General features: G+C 49.1%; 1 protein-coding gene across 1 annotated transcript, besides 3 other annotated features; it reads right to left on the reverse strand.

Moving 5' to 3' along the window:
* Nucleotides 1-601: 601 nt before the first annotated feature.
* EI90DRAFT_3099868 (uncharacterized protein) lies at nucleotides 602-2,263 on the reverse strand (the record flags this gene model as incomplete). Its single annotated transcript, XM_039062559.1, has 4 exons — nucleotides 1,445-2,263; nucleotides 1,095-1,381; nucleotides 827-1,042; nucleotides 602-767 (listed from the first exon to the last, which is right to left on the reverse strand). Coding segments are annotated over exons 1-4 (914 nt in total), but the record flags the coding sequence as incomplete, so codon positions are not given.
* Nucleotides 1,978-2,100: a sequence feature (Protein overlapping with rRNA (EI90DRAFT_3024204, KAF8310709.1) was converted to a misc_feature.).
* Nucleotides 2,150-2,268: a sequence feature (Protein overlapping with rRNA (EI90DRAFT_3024204, KAF8310709.1) was converted to a misc_feature.).
* Nucleotides 2,269-2,380: 112 nt separating this feature from the next.
* Nucleotides 2,381-2,588: a sequence feature (Protein overlapping with rRNA (EI90DRAFT_3024204, KAF8310709.1) was converted to a misc_feature.).
* The last annotated feature ends 15,019 nt before the right edge of the window (nucleotides 2,589-17,607 follow it).

Raw genomic sequence — 17,607 nt, forward strand, 5'->3', positions numbered from 1 at the left:
ATAATGAATTTTCTTCCGGTGAACATTACCGAGCAACAGACCTGCTCTTGAGAGCAGTGTTCTCTGTAACAAGTCACCAAGCACGCGGATGGTTCAGGCATGCTGGCTACCTCTAGTGTTGGGGCAACCTTGTTTTGTTTTCTGTATATACAGCACTATAGTCTGAGTAGAAACTTGTATGGTACGGAGTGATTGGGTTCAAAAAAAAAAAGAGACTGCTGTTTCAAACTTCACTCTTCACTATGTACGTCATCAAATCCCAATCTAGATTCAGAATCAACCTGTACATCCGAAGAGCCAGAATCTGAGGATATTTCGATGACTGAAATAGAGGTCGGCAAGTTTATACAGGTGGCAAGTCGCCACTTTTGGATCCGCAAGTTTTTTGGTGTTTGAGGAATGCTTCTAAACTGCGAGGTCAAGGCAGCCAAGGTTGAAGCATGCTTGATTGGAGTCAGAGAACGGTCCAAAAATGAAGGTTGTATCTTCTCCGGAGTGCGCGGGACAAGAACTACAGGTACTTTTGAGGTTGAGACTTGCTTGACAGGAGTCGGAGAAAGGTCCAAAATAAATGGTTGTGTCTTCTCCGGAGTGCATGGGACAAGAGGCTTCCAGCGCTTAGCTGGGATTGGGGACAGAGGGGGAGTGTTGGCTGAGCGCGAGCGCTTCCGGGTGTGATGGTCATTTTTTTGGCGTTTGAGAAGCAAGGCACTAAACAAATGACTATTGGGTGGTTGGGTGAATGAGACTCCCTTGACACCATCAGTCTATGACACCATTCAGGCTGAGTGAGAGGAAGCGTGAGTGAAGAACTAAACAAGCATACCATCGCCTTTGCCCAGACAGCAATTGCCTCCTTGTCCAAATGCAAATGACGGAATTCCACATCAGGGTGGCGATAGCAATGTTTAAAGCATCCATTGCACCAGAGCTTCTTGCAAAGTTCCTCATATATTACATGACGCGCAGAAGCAGTTGTGGTGGCTGTGGCTGTGCTCCGTTTTTTGATCGCAACGACTCGAACTTCCTTCCTGACTGCATCCTGGATTCACAAAGTTGTTGTTATTGTTATCATAGTGCAATGAAACACAAACCTTATTGATAATGCGTAATTTTTTGGTCTTGTATGCTCGGGACTGAATTTCGCGTTGAGCCTCAATCGCACGGGTAAAATCCTCTATATTGTTAATACGTGTCCAGATCGATTCCTTTTCATCAGAGAGACGATAACCAATGCGATGGGCAGCAAGGTCCACCTCCATCCTACTTAAAATCTCGTGAAGAACTTCTTCGGGTGGTCGAGATTTTGAATCAACAAAGAATACAGTCTCATCCTCCTTCTTGGGATCCATTGTGTTCAGAGTGAACTGGTACTCAAAATCTATGCAGTATAAAGTTGCCCAAAGTAAGATTAAGAAAGACGTAGTAAGACGCTGAAACATACCTTTTGTTCCCTTCTCATTTGGCTTTTCCTTCTCCTTCCCGTTTAGCTTGCTATGCTCGGTGGCAACTCGTGGCACCTGGGATGACACTGCCAGGGGGGCTGACACGGGGATATGGATCCTATATGGTGGCACAGGGTTGAACACCGCGATAGGGCCCAATTGACCAGGATAGACGGGAAGATCACTTTGGGTCGACAGCATTTGCACAGGCAGAGGCAGAGGCAACGGGTTCAGAGTGGGTTGGGGTTGAGAGGAATAGGGAGGTTGCCCATCACGCTTATCATCATTGTTGACATATAAATTCTCACCGGGGTTGAACGACATATTAAGCCGGAGAGTTTGAGTAAAGCGCGCAACGTTTCAGTCCTTCCCCCTGTTCCAGGTGTCCTATATATGGCGCTAGGTGCCCAATATAAAGAATGACCAATCAACAGGCAACCCCTGCTGCTGTCATCGCTGTACCACGCGGCCAAATCACAGGCGCTCATTTGGTATGCCAACAAACAAACAATGAGCACTTGACCCAACAAGAATGCCGGCCCTGAAGTTGGCGTACCTTGCCCATGACCTGTCAGATGGCTTGTTGAGTCACGATTTGGTTGATGTGATAGACAGTTGGGTCGGAATTGCGTCAGCAGCATGTTCCGTGCATCCGGTGAGTGGGTACAATAGATCCGCAGACTTTGACTATGCTATGCCGGCAGGTGTATGTTCCAAGGATAGGCCGTGAGCAGTGGAGGAGCAATAGTGCCACTCAGCAGAGTATGGAGTACATTGGTTTTGACAGCAAGCCTCACTTCGCAAGTCATTGCGTGATGGCCACGTGATTTTGTATATATTGTGGTGCCCAAACTGAGGTTGGACCCCGGCGCTAAGCCGACTATCCGCATAAGGAAATCCTATTTCGTTGAACCTGATCCTTCCAACTCTTTTAGGAAGGTGAATGACCAGGATCACATACCCGATAAATTCAAAACGGCAGATTTTTCTGCAAACGGCTGTAATAGTAATGACGCCGTGTCATGCGAGCTGCTGGGGTACATGTGTTTGAACGAAATGGGACTTCAAGGGGGCATCCGCCGATCCTTGGAACTGGAAGAAAGAAAAGAGAAGAGAACCACAGCAGTCAGGATTCCCATGTAGTCCCCTACCGTGGTACTAACCAACCGGCACTTGGCTTGACTTCGCAGATCAGACGGGATGCGGTACTTTCCAAGTCCTATGGCCGTGGATGGCCGAAGTAGACCCAAAGTTCCTCTATAGGATTAATTGGGTCGCGGGATGTTCACAACCCATCAACCCATCAAGATCCTACCGCAAAACCAGGCCCCAGTACCCTATGCGAGCTATGTTGTTGCATCCAGATCCTTATTCGGGGTGGTGCTTCGCTGTTCGACTTGAGAGCTAGAAAATGTTGTTCCCCCTTTACTACTAATAATCCATTATCATTAATATCAAGCGCACCGATGTACAAATCGGAGGACAATATATACTACTTTCGATGACCATTGGGGCCGTCATCCGGTCTTGGAGCAGAAGTCGAGTCCCATCCTCGCTGGATCGGAGGTGATAGAGATTCGTAATTTGTAGCATCAAGCGGCACTCGAACACCATACGAGGCTCCTAGATGGTTGACACAACCCCCTTGAAGTGAACGGGCAGGTACCGTATGGAGATAGTGGGACTCTGTTCTGTCGTCAAACCATATTGGTGGCCCCACCCTTATGTTTCCCATCCAGAGCAGTGGGGTTCTCCCGACAATAGACAAATATACGCCGAGGTCTTCGTGCGTGCTTGGTGGGACGCATCTGAGTCGTGCATCCGGTTCGGAGAGGTGCATGTTTGCTGTATTACCAGGGAAGATTGAGTCGAGAGTCATAACCCCAAGAACAACGGTGTAACACGCAATGAGCTCGCGCGACTCTGTCGACTAAGTAAAAGCGCTGGCTCCATCGAAAGGGCCAAAATGCCGTGCTCCGGGAGGGACCCAAGCACACGACGACAAGGAATGGCAAGCAAAGAACCCGGTGGAAGGATGGAGTGGAAGGGACAGAGGGAGAGAGGAGGACCTGAATGCACGGGCCATCGGTATGTTGTTGTACCAAGGCCCCTGATATCGGACATTTGAGAGAGTACCAAGACTCACGAGGACCATACCATCGCTAAGGGTGACAACGACCGTGGACATCCTAGATGACTTAAGTAACCAATGTCGAAAACGATTGGCCGGCCTTGGGAGTCCCATCCTTGCTGGATGGGAGGCGATAGAGATTCGTGGCATCAAAGGGCGCTCGATCACCGTACCAAGCTCTCAGACGGTTGACGCCACGCACCCTAGGATCACATTTACCACGGGCGGCCAGAGAATTCTGTTCTGCAATTGGACTATATTGGTAGCTCCTCAGCTACGTTCCCGGTGCACAATAGCGGGATTCTCCCGGCAACAGGTGAATAGATGCCAAGGTCTTCATGCATGCTTGATCTAGGACCTATCCGAGTCGAGCTTCGCGTCCACTTTGGAATAATGCATGTCTGTCGTGTCGCCTTCAGCCAGGGGAGGAGTGAGTTGGGTGGGTACGAGATCGGGAATATATGAGATATAAGCAAGGGATGGGATTCATAATCCAAGAAACGGAACTCGCAACACGACGACGCGCAACCGACTCTGTAAACTAGGAGAAAATCCAACCCAAGCATGCGGCGATGAAGGATGGCTAACAAAGAATTTGGGCAGAAGGAAGGAATGGAATTCCAAGCTCAGAAGGAGAAGTGAGGAGTCGCGGGTTGTCTGAAGCCAATGTAAGCGTTATTATGTCGTACCAAGGTTAATCTTCCGCGCGTGGGACTCGCACGACAAATATCCATTATCCGACGCTAGAGTTCCGGTAGGGAGGGGGCCAGTGGGCCAGCCATGGCTAAGGACTGACGTTTCCCTCGTTATCCTCGGTAACGATACAGTGGAAAATTCAATGGGGCAGGGTAATTGGGTGGAACGAGTTGGAATCGGGAAATAGTGCGCTGATGGTCGATGTCGGTGAGCTCAATGATACCATTACCAAAACCGAGAGCTACATAACGACCATCGGGGGAGAAGTACCACACATGTCACAACACCATTGCGAACATCGAGATCATTGAATTGGGCATCGTAATTAGTCGCCTCAACACCCCATCTATCAACCTTCTTTTGGCGACTTTGCTTCCATGACCGTTCGAGCATTGAGTAAACTCTTACTCAACGGAATTGTGTGTCCAGAACAATCGCCGGGAATGGTGAAGACCCGGACAGACGGCCGTATAGTTGTTCGTAAAAAGGTGATGATGGGTTGAAAGGAAACCGCGATCGATAAACATTCGATAGTTGAAGATCACTGTTCCGAAAATGGAATTATGCGCGATTCTTGTTGAGCTTCTCTCGGAGCTTGAATGAATCGCAATTCTATCAGAAAATAACACCACATCCTTAAAACACGCGCGATGGCAATATGTTTCACTCACATATCAGAATGGATGAAATTTCACTGGTATCGAACCGAGCCAGGAGCATTGTCACCCAGGAAGCCACAAAACAGGAATAGTGGGCAGCCCAAGTACGTCCGGCTCACCGTTGTCGAGAAATGGAAGGTGCGTGCCGGAGTCAGAGGAAATACCCCTTCACATCGTTGAAAAAGAATACTCTATTTTCAATTGAGTTATGGCTTCATCGTTGCGTGATAGTACGTGACGCCCCTTCGCCTTTCCTAAGGAACGTTCCGGGTGGCTTGTTGGGGAACGATCAACAAGTGAGCTAATTGGTCCCAACATCGCCATGACCTCCCCCTCGGCTATTATCTCTCATATAACAATCCCTGGGAACGAACCATAGATCTCACTGCGTCATTCACACCCAGTGGAACTCCTCCGGGCGTCCATTCTTAATCCGTTCATTGCCTCACCGCCTCTATCCACTTTACGGGCCGCATTTTCACCCCAGACCTCAGCACCCAGGCCACCCTCCGCCTCCGCGTATGCGAGGTAGCACCAAGTCGTGCCGCCCAGCGGTGCAGGTCTGGTTCTTCTTGCGTGAGTTCCGAGCCAAGTGTCTCCACGATGAGGGGCACACGAGGCGTTCGAATTGGTGACGGAGGCGTCCCGCTTCCATGGAAGAGACGTAGGGAAGATCGCGGATCGGAGGGCCTGAGAGGAACAACATATTGTTTATAACGCCTTCAACGAATTGAGATCTAAACTCGAGTTTTGGAAGAGCCGTGAACAACGAAAGTGTCGAAATGACAACACACGTCCTGAAACCGTTTCTTGGACTTGCCAAAGAGGAGACATTCGTACTGGAATTGGAAACTGCCTCAACAAATGAGAGGTGCTACTCTGGGATGAGGTACTTGAACTCGATCTGATATGTGGCGACTTCCCCAAGGAGTACTGTTACTCACGAATACGTTGTGTGATTGCTGATGTGATAAGTTGGTCAGCGGCACCAGAGAATACAGATACTAGGTGCCTCAACACGCCGGTGGGTCATAGCTATGGTAAGGGAGGCCTGAAGCCAATTCGAACGTGGAAAGCAGGGCCTCTCCGAGCTGAGATTGGATGTTGGTGATAGCTTTCCACCGACTTGTTCAATACATACTTCGTTGGCATTTTCCAAGAGTACCAAAGTCGCCCGACAATCCATAGGGGGACAGAAACCCGCCTAGGTAGGGAATGATCATTTCGAAGAAAGGGATTTCGCTAGTCTAAGTTGGAAGAGATAGATTACACCCTTAGTAATTCGCAAATCTACAACGGTTCCGACCCACGCGGTCTCTGAAGGTCCGCTTGGTGACATGCTTCATCGTGCTCTTCAGAGTTTTCATGAAAAGCGGAGTGCTCAGGGAATCAGATCATCCATTGAAATTCTGGATGCTGTTGGCAGGGGCTCATCGTATCCGAAAGAAGTATTCTCGTAACCGTGCCACCAGAGAATGATTATTCCATACATACTTGCAGAGGAAATTATGAGGTGGACCAAGTTTAGGCCGCGGTGAGGTCTGAGGCATTTAAGTGGACGGGAAGCAATTTGCCATCAAATGGGGTTGGTAGCCACGAAATGTGGCAGGAGAGTGCCAAGAAAAAACAGCAAACAGAGAGGGACCAGAAGGGATGATTCTTGGTGTAAGTTGATTGCGCGTTGCAAAAACGAGGGACAGGACTCTGAGCGAGCCTGTTAATGGGGAAAGAACAAGGCCCCGATGCTCTAAGGAAACGTTACTTACGTGCACCACCGTAATGTAAAAGTCGGAAGGACAAAGACTTCGGGATCGAGCGCCCCGGAAGCAATGGTTCACACGCAGCGTTCAGGTCAAAGATCAGTGGACTCGTTTTGAGCCCTCACTGCTACAAATGATCGTTCTATTGAGGCTGCTTTAGCCTAGTTAGCCAGAAGCCCACCCGCGCAGTCGCGAACCCCGGAAATTTATTATCCCACCTCAAACAATTGCTGGCAGCATACGTCCGAAAGAATGACACCTACCATATTTCCGCTGTGCAGATAGATGTTGTTTGGCTCTCCCTCTCTGTTCCTTACTCTCAAAAATCCGCAAGCTTCAGCGGACGTGGAAAGGGTCCGATATCTGGGAATATTCCTGAACCCCAGGCCATTTTACTCTACAGATATTCAGATATACTTTCACAATTGCCATCATAGGTTGAAACGATTGAGTGGACCTACACTCTCTACAGAATGGGTTCCCTTGTACGGTGATTCGTGAGCATGCATTACTTGTAGCATGTTATCAATGCCCTTCCAGTTGCAGATATTGGACCCACCTTCTATTAAATTATTCTAGATCGTGCAGATGTGTTGTTCTGTAGGTAGGGTTGTGGGGATAGGATGGATCAATCCCCCAGGCTGATGCTGGTACGTCGAGGATCCTAATGTGTCATGGTCGGAACACAATAAACAGTTGGATGAAAAATTACTCTTTCCTGGCATGCGTGATTCTGGAACGAAGTCATTGAGAACTGCAAGCGTGGGTGGGAGGGCTGAAGCTCGGATAACAATACCTATCCCATGTCTTTGTGCATAGGTCTTGGGATTAATTCGAATGCAGCACAAATTCTCTTTGGATTTTCAACTTTCGCTGGCCACAGGTTTCGGCGCAATCAGGCCCAGACGGGACAGGGGGACATAACAAGGTACTCTTCGAGCCTCATAAGTTCATCGGCTAAGTCGGGACAGGGTTACCCTTGCGTTGGCTCGATCTACTCAACGTGACGCAAAGACTGTCACTTTGTTGTCGAACTAAACACTTGCACACACATATATTATACAACGAAGGTCTTTTATCACACTACGTGCAGCTGAGGATGAACGCCGGGCGAAACGATGGAACTGGCAGAAGAAATTTTGTGTTGGCCAAGGTTGCGTCAAATTGACAGACACCGTCATTCTGATGCGGAGTGAAAGCGAATCAACGGACTATGCAAAGGGCAAAATCACAAAGTCTCTGGTTACAACGCTGAGCATTCATTTTATCCAACCCGGGACTAAACGACAGTGCAAGGGAGGAATGGTGATAGATCTGTTGAAGTTTCTGCACTCTAGGGAAAGGGTGCTTCGTTTGAGGGAAGTCCAAAAAAATGGAAGGGCGACCTAGCAAAACTTCGTGATCCCCCCTCTGACAGGGGATAGAATGCGCAAGGCAAATAGGAAGATATTGCAATTGACCGCGAACATCCTAAACGACTTGGCTAAGATCAACAACAATCGGAGCTGTCTGCTGGCCTTGGAGAAGGATTCGAGTCCCATCTTTGCTGGACCGAGGACTGTACAGAATGGTAGGATCAAATGGCACTCGATCACCATACCAAGCGCCCAGACCTTTGGCACCAGAAAAAACAACTGGTTGATACTCCTTGGGAATAATGAATTCTAATTTGCCATTGAAGAACACTGGTATCCCTTGGCGTTTTCCATTGATTCCGAACAGTGGAGTTCTTCCGGCGCCGGACGAATGAAAGTTAAGCCTCAGCAACTGTGTCAACCTCTTACTTGGCAAGAGAACATAAAATGGGCATTTGATCCAGGACTCGTCCAAGTTATGCCCCGCATCTGTTTCGGAATGATGTATATCTGCTGTGCCACCTTCTGTCAAGGAAAGTGTAAGTTGAGTGGATATAGGATCGGGGATGCGATAAGAGCAGGCAGGGGGAACAGTGGGATTCATAATCCAAAAATGGAAATCCGTCACACGATAATGCGCAATGAGCTCATCCGAGTCTGTCGACCAGGTGAAAGCGCTGAGGCCATCGAAAGCCCCGATATAGCGTGCTCCTGGAGAAAACCCGAGCGTGCGACGGTGAGGAATAGCAAGCGTGTCACGGCGGGGAGAATCATCTGCTTGGGAAGGAGGAGAAGCGAGGAGTTGCATGTGCGGGTTGTCCAGAATGGATACGAGAGTCATGTTGTCGTACCACGAGTTATCAGTGTTGCATGGGACTCGTATGATAAACAATCCGTTATCTGATACTCGAGTTACAGCAGGAACAGGATTGTTGGGAAGAGTACCAAGATTAATGGGGGTCATATCGTGGCTAAGGATGGTGACGTTCCCCTCATTGTCCTCGGCAGCAACTCGGTGGCTGCCATGGACAAATTCGATCCAGATGGGATGGTTGGGTGGATCGAGCTGGAAACGGGAAATCGTGTGCTGATGGTCGATATCAGCAAGTTCGATGACACCACTGCCAAAACCAAGAGCTACATGGCGACCATCAAGGGAGAGCGCTGCACATGTCACAATACCGTTACAAACATCGGGATCGTTGAATTGGACTTCGTAACTAATCTCCGGATCCGCAGTGATGAAACTTGTCGTTGATGTGGCGGACTGCCAACTCGTGGAACTACTCCGACTACCAGCCCTCTTTGGCAAATTAGGTAGCTTCGCCTCCATGACCATTCGAGCATTGAGTAAATCATCACTCAATGGGATTCTGTGCCCAGAAAACTCGCCGGAAATGGTGAAAATCTGGATGGGATCGGAGAGGTGGCCATACAGTTTGTGAAAAGGTGATGAGGATGGAGTGAAAGGAAGGGTTGATCGATGGAGGTGCCATGGTTCCGGGGAAGACATGTAATTGCCTACCCTCGGTGCCCAATACTCCACAATTTGCTTTTCTCGAGCTTCTCTCAAAAGTTTGAACGAATCGCAATTCTGTTAAAAATGACATCATATTAAAATAATTGCGACACAAAGATTTTATTTACCTTGAATTCATCAAATCCATCAGGGAATACTTGGCGATGTTCATTGATTGGAGCCAGGTGCATAAATGTAACCAAGTGTCGCGTGAGGAATGTATTAAACTCGTTCTGCAAATTGGACCCCTGTGCAAAGAGTTGTGAGGGATCTAAGTGTTCTAATAAGTATTGACGAGCATATCGGAGATGATGGGGCCGATGATGTTTCTTGTCCTCCCGAACAACCCGGCTCCGTTCATGTCTTAAAGGGGAGCTGGTGGGATCCCCAAACACATCCCACTCACAACTATTATTGAAAAATCGGAGGAGTGGTAGTCCGATGAAATACTTGTTTGCATCCCTGATAAAGAATACTTTGTCATTCTCACTACCAATCAAATTCCCCATTATAAACTCTTTCATCGTGGCATGATAGAATTTGACGCCCTGCATTTCCTCTGAGGAACTTTCTGGAGGATTTTCTGAAGAACGTTCCAAGTCACTTTTTGAAGAAAGATCGACAATTGAGCGAATTGGATCCAATATGGCTAGGACCTCTTCCTCCGTAATCCCTGACAGCTGCGATATAAAAAACACACTGAATGGCTCGAATGCCGCATTGATCGTGGCAACCACTTGGCGATACTTCTCCGCTATATGTTTACGGACTCCAGATGAGCCGACCATATAGGCACGGCGAAGTACACGTAGGTACTCCAAGTTGACATCAACAGGGGCATCGATCAGATCCCGAAAGTATTCGAACTCGGATCGAAGGGTTGCGCCACGATGAGTTTGAAGGCAGACATCCCGGACTCGGATTGAGGCGATAATCGGCAATCCACGACATGCTGAGACAAACGCATCGACTTCTTCTTTTGATGGTTTCCAGGAAGAGTTATCGATGCAATCCCGAAGGCCTTCCTCCACCATGCGGTGGATAGTGTGCAAGTTCTCTTCCTCAGCGACAATGTCTACATCTTCACAGGGTATGACAAAGCCCTGAGCTCGAGCTCTAACCCAAGCCGACACAACGGATGACTCTGGTCGACAGCTGACCAACACGGCAAATGCGGCAGGCAGTTCATCAAGGATAAGTACTAGCTTCATTAAGGACGCAAGTTCCTCCTGAGTCCCACACTCATCTAGTCCATCCAAGATGATCATGAAGCGTCCCCCACCCAAAGATAAGAGTTTGTGAATGGGACCAATAATCCAAGCTCTCATTTGCTTCTCCAGAGCGGAGCCAGGAATACCCTTCAGTGATGAAGGCTGTCGGAGTTGACTGACAAGTAGACCCTCGTACTCAGCGTTAAACAAGGCAAGTTGGCGTGCAAGAGTAGAGGGAAAGTGTTCAATCGAAGCCAGTCCTGCACCCTTCCGATTTTTGTCCCAGAAGAAAGATGCTGCCAAGCGACTCTGTTTGTCGAAAGTTGACGCGACGCTCATTGATATAGCAGTCTTTCCAGTCCCCGGAGAGCCGCGAAGCCAGACAAACCGGTGCTCCCGTTTCTCCAAGTGATTGAGTATCGATTCCTGAATCTGCACGCGGGTGTCTTCCAGGCATTCCGACTTGCTTTCCACTGTAGAGTATTCCGCCTCTGCTTTTTGGAGTTTCGAGAGCTCACCTGAAATATTATTAAATTCCAAGCAGTGAAATCAGGGAACAACAACGAACGGTCTACTGATGACTGAATTGTGTGGAGGAGATTTAGAGTTGTCGCAGCGGTCTATGCAGTATACCCAAGTCAGTCATCGGACAATCCGAACTCCAACAAAACAAACCGTAAAGCGGGCAACAGCATCACGGATACAGGACTTTATCGCGCTTATCTCCTGGGATATTTCAGTCGCCAGGATTACCCTCGTGGCAAGCTTTTGGCGTTTGAGTGCTTCAATTTGTTTCAATTGTTTCTTTAGAGCTCTGTGGCTGAGAGTTGACATTTGGACGACGGACCGACGAAGTAAATGTACATACAAGTTAAATTGTTGAATCAAATCACCTATTTCGGGAGGAACCTGGCCGGTCCACAATAGGAGTGGCCTAAAGATCGTTTCGTGAGCCGTTCGAACTTCATCGTCTAATCCCTTCAGATTTTCGTCATTGTTGTCAATCGTCTGCATGAAAACATAAAAATCATATCATTAGATCGGAAAATTGCAATGCCCTGCGAACCTCGTAAACTTGGAGCCATGTCAGGAGTATATTCGGTATCTGATCGAGGTTTGGAATGGGGACGAACTTAAGAGCAGAGGTCGCAGTTTGGAGGACGAGCCTTGTGGCGGCGATGATTGTTTTCTTTCCGTCACCAGCAGGGACGGCCGAAGATGACGACGTTTGATCCATTGACGATGGAATATCTAGGTCTGCGCCTGTGGGCCCTGGTTGTGTGACGGGGCTCTCAGTGTTTCCGTGGATGATGCGCTCGCTGGGGGGCATCGTGTGAGAGATATCGATGGCCCCCTCAGGGAGAATGGGAGATTGCGATGGATTAGGGGATGGCGGATCGGACGTAGGGGGGTCGAATTGTCTAGGATCGGAGGACTTCGATTGGTCGATATGAGTGGGATCGGGACTGGGACTTCTGCTGAACCGCCCAGCTATAGCGTGCCAAACAGACCTCCGCTGCTTCCGGCCTCGAGAACCACCAGCAGTTGACGCAGTAGGAGGTTGAAGACAAGATCCCTCAGATCCATCACGATCTTTTTTAGTGGTTGCATCGTTTGCAGTGGGGGAAGGAGTGATCTGGATGTTGGGACCAGGAGTCAAGGGTTGCCCGCCAGGACGCTTGGAAGAATGCCGTCTCTCGGAAAACCGAAAGAACCCAGATCGGCCAGACATCGTGCATTAGCAATCGCTGAGGGGGTGCTGAACAGATGGGACAGGTAGGCCGCCGAACCCACGACAAATAAGGCAATATCCCAGCCTCTGTACCAAAGCAGGATGGCAAATACAAAATGCCCATTGTGGGCATAAAGACGGAATGTAAGCCACGCTACCCAAATCATTCGGCTCAATACTACGTTGACTACGCGCCCTCGAGCATTTTGCAAATGATATTTAGCATGGAAATCGGCTTCTCAGTTGGGAGTCCTTTAATTGATTAGAGCTACGTTCTGTGTTCGGTTGGGGGCTCAATTTTTTAGATAAAGCTGAAGGCCCTGCAGCCGATGGGAATTCCGTTGTTGTCGCGTTCCTTTTCTTTCCTCCACGCTGTCAGAACTGAGCGCGACCATCGCTAGTCCTCCAGCAAACCAAGGGAGAACTACCCAGATGTTCAGGGTAAATACAAAGTCCAAGAAACTTGCCTACTTGCCTTCAGCGTTTTAGAAACAATTTATGGCGTGGAAACCGACTTCTGAGTTATTGGTGGTTATTTGTCTTCGGAACCTGATTGACTGCACACACGAACATCAGTTTCGTCTGGCTTCCTGTCACTCTCTAGCAACGTACCCCACCTCGGTTATTTCAGTGATCTGTGGCCTGCCAGAATCTGTCGCAATGTCATCTTCGTGTGGGGGCCTAGGATCTCAATGTTGTGCTATAGACTCGATGTCTTCGCGCGATCATGACACAAAATTTCAACAGTGATTGCTTCGCAGTGTTCGATAACGCGTGATTGAACCGATGCATAATTTTTTTCAGTCATGCGCTTCGATATCCCGATCGGGTTATGAACCCTCCGAAGGTCGTCGCATCGAGCGCATCACGATCGGCTTCTTTGCCAGCTCCTTCCCTTCCTAGTGTTCATGTTCTGTCGATTCCCCCTAAGTCTTCCAAACATGTGGAGTCCTACTCTTTCCAAACATTTGACGTCTCTACCTTGGCGCTCCAAGATTGCACCATCGAAACACTGCCCTTCGGAGCGGAAACCATTCACTCGAACGCTGCCTAGATTCGAAGGAGAGTATTTCTGATACTAGTTACTGTTGACTCTGGATTTGCCTCGATGACGAAGGAATTTGAGCTTCGAGGAGGGCAAATAATGCTAACGAACGGCCAGCCCGTTACGCTCAGGAAACCGTAAGTGTGAAAACCTCCGAGGACATTCTGGACCTTTTTCTTTGCGTCAGTAGCACCCATAATCCTCAGAACGATGGAACCGTCACCAATCTCACAGAAGCATTTGTTTCCAATGAGGTGATGCATTCCATCGTACTGGATTTCACGCTTGAGGTTGCAGTGGGTGCCAAAATTGGCATTTCGTTCACTCTTTCTCCGTTTCTCCGAGTGCGGCGGCGCGTTATCCTGGATGCAGCGAAATCCATAAGCCATGTGCCTACGGCAAACTCTTCGACTTTTTGATGGAAAACGGTGGCTAGGAGGAGAGATTCAAGCCGTTGATTTATCAACGGATTGTTCCCGATCCAGCTCACATCATTGACCCGATTGAACTCACCATCACCCATTCCCCAAACTTGAGCCCAACTTTTGTTACCGTGAATTCTAGCCTTATTCTTCGTCGTCCCAATCCCGCCTCCAATTATCATCATCTCTTCCATCCCTCAACTTCGCCCTCCAACACCAACATCCATTTCATCTTTCCCAGTTTTGAAAACATTCGAGTCAACACTGACATCATCGCGGGCAAGATCCGATATATTACTTCCGCCACGAGCGCTGGACTGCTCATCTTTGTGACGTTAGTCGAACTTGTTGCGGGGCAATCTAGATGTGGCACTGAGCTTCAGCGCGAGAGTGCTAGGAAACAATTTGGTGCTCTGACTGCTGCTTTTGTTGTTGGGCGTATAGGAATGGGGAACTTTCACCTTCATCGTTAGACGTTGAGATTACCTACCGCCTTCCCCCTGATTCGCTTTCGATCCCAATCACGAGCCAGATGTGTTGTTGTCATCTCGGGGTACTCGTTATTGCAACTTTTCTGCACTATATCAATACATTAATAGCAATGAAGCCGTGTCATGCAAGCCGGTGTGTGTGGTACGAAAGAAAAGGGAAACGGGACTTCAAGGGGGCGTTCGCCAATCCTTGGAACTGGAAGAAAGAAAAGAGAAGGCAAGAAAAAAAAACAGAACCACAGCAGTTAGGATTCCCATGTAGTCCCCTACCATGGTACTAACCAGCCGGCACTTAGTTTGACTTCGCAGATCAGACGGGATGCGGTACTTTTCAAGTCCTATGACCGTAGACGGCCAGAGTAGACCCAAAGTTCCTCTATAGGATTAATTGGGTCGCGCGATGTTCACAACCCATCAACCCATCAAGATCCTGCCGCAAAACCAGGCCCCAGTACCCTATGCGAGCTATGCTGTTGCATCCAGATCCTTATTCGGGGTGGTGCTGCCTCGCTGTTCGACTTGAGAGCTAGGAGATGTTGTTCCCCCTTTACTACTAGTAACCCATTATCATTAATGTCAAGCGCAGCGATGTACAAATCGGAGGTGATAGAGATTCGCAATTTGTAGCATCAAGCGGCACTCGAACACCAAACGAGGCTCCTAGATGGTTGACACAACCCACCCTGAAGTGAACGGGCGGGGTACCGTATGGAGATAGTGGGGCTCTGTTCTGTCGTCAAGCTGTATTGGTGGTCCCTCGCTTATAGTTCCCATCCAGAGCAGATGGATAGACGCCGACGCATCTGAGTCGTGCATCCGGTTCGGAGAGGTGCATGTTTGCTGTATTACCAGGGAAGATCGAGTCAGGGATACAGGGCCAGGGATGAGATATGAGCAAGTGATGGGGACTGTGGGATTCACAACCCAAAGAACTGACATTGGTAACGCTGCAACGGGCAATGAGCTCGCCCGACTCCGTCGACTGAGCGAAAGCGCTGACTCCATCGAACGGGCCAAAATGCCGTGCTCCGGGAGGAAACCCAAGCACGCGACGACGAGGAATGGCAAGCAAAAGAACCCGGTGAACGGTGGAAGGATGGAGTGGGAGGGAGAGGGCCGCCCGAACGTGCGGGCCATTGGTATGTTATTGTTCCAACGCCCCTGACATCAGTGTTCCAGCAGGAAAGGGGACATTTGAGAGAGTGCCAAGACTCACGAGGACCATACCATGGCTAAGGGTGACAACGACCGTGGACATCCTAGACGACTTAAGTGACCAATGTCGAAAACGATTGGAATCGTCATCCGGCCTTGGAGTCCCATCCTTGCTGGACGGGAGGCGGTAGGGATTCGTAGCATCAAGGGTGCTCGATCACCTTACCAAGCTCTCAGACGGTTGACGCTACGCACCCTAAGATCACATTCACCATGGGCGGCCAGAGAATTCTGTTCTGCAGTTGGGCTATATTGGTAGCTCCTCAGCCACGTTTCCAGCAGGATTCTTCCGGCAACAGGTGAATGCATGCCAGTCGTGTCACCCTTAGCCAGGGGAGGAGAGAGTCGGGTGGGTACGGGATCGGGAATATATGAGACATACACAAGGGATGGGATTCATAATCCAAGAAATGGAACTCGCAACACGGTGACGCGCAACCGACTCTGTAAATTAGGAGAGAAACCAACCCAGCGTGCGGGGATGAAGGATGGCTAACAAAGAATTTGAGCGGAAGGATGGAATGGAAGCTCAGAATGAGAAGTGAGGAGCTGCGGGTTGTCTGAAGTCGATGTAAGCGTTATGTTGTCGTACGAAGGGTTAATCTTCCGCGCGTGGGACTCGTACGACAAATATCCATTATCCGACGCTAAAGTTCCAGTAGGGAGGGGGGCCAGTGGGCCAGCCATGGCTAAGGACTGGTGTTTCCCTCGTTATCCTCGGCAACGATAGTGCGCTGATGGTCGATGTCAATGATGGGGAGAAGTGCCACACATGTCGCAACACCATTGCGAACATCGGGATTATTGAATTCAATTGGGCATCATAATTGGTCGCCTCAGCACTCCATCTATCAACCTACTTTTGGCAACTTTGCTTCCATGACCGTTTGAGCATTGACTAAATTCTCACTCAACGGAATTGTGTCCAGCCCATATGGGGTGAAAGGAAACAGCGATCGATAAAAGTTCGATAGTTGAAGATCACTGTTCCGAAATTGGAGTTAAGGGCGATTCTTGTTGAGCTTCTCTCGGAGCTTGAATGAATCACAATTCTATCGGAAATTAACATCACATCCTTAAAACACGAGCGATAATAATGTTTCACTCACATATTTGAACGGACGAACTTTTACTGGTATCGAACCAAGCCAGGACCATTGCCGTCCGGGAAGCCATAAAACGGGAGTGGTGGGCAACCCAAATACGCCCGGCTCACCAATATTGTCGAGAAATGGAAGGTGCGCGCCGGAGTCAGAGGAAATACCCCTTCACATCGTTGAAAAAGAATTATGACTTCATCATTGTGTGATAGTACGTGACGCCCCTTCGCGTTTCCTGAGAAGCGTTCCGGGCAACTTGTTGGGGAAAGATCAACAATTGAGCTAATTGGTTCCGATGTCACCATGACCTCCCCTCGGCTATTATCTCTCATATAACAATCCCTGGGCAGGAACCATAGATCTCACTGCGTCGTTCACACCCAGTGGAACTCCTCCAGGCGTCCATTCTTAATTCGTTCATTGCCCTACTGCCTCTATCCACTTTACGGGCTGCATTTTCGCCCCAGGCCTCAGCACCCAAACTACCCTCCGCCTCCGCATATACAAGGTAGCACCAAGTCGTCAGTCCTTCAGCCGCCCAGGTCCGATTCTTCTTGCGTGACTTCCGCCAGGTGTCTCCAAGCCGAGCGTGATGAGGCTCACGTAGAGGCACACGAGGCGTTCGAATTGGTGATGGAGGCGTCCCGCTTCCATGGAAGAGACGTAAGGAAGATCACGGGTCGGAGGGCCTGAGAAGAACAACATAACGCCTTCAACGAATTGAGATCTAAATTCGAGTTTTTGAAGAGCCGTGAACAACGAAAGTCTTGAAATGACAACACACGTCCTGAAACCGCTTTTTGGACTTGCCAGAGAGGAGACATTT

The sequence above is a fragment of the Cantharellus anzutake genome, assembly GCF_015039405.1.
Source record: "Cantharellus anzutake strain C23 chromosome Unknown EI90scaffold_262, whole genome shotgun sequence".
In the NCBI taxonomy this organism is placed as follows: Eukaryota; Fungi; Basidiomycota; class Agaricomycetes; order Cantharellales; family Hydnaceae; genus Cantharellus; species Cantharellus anzutake.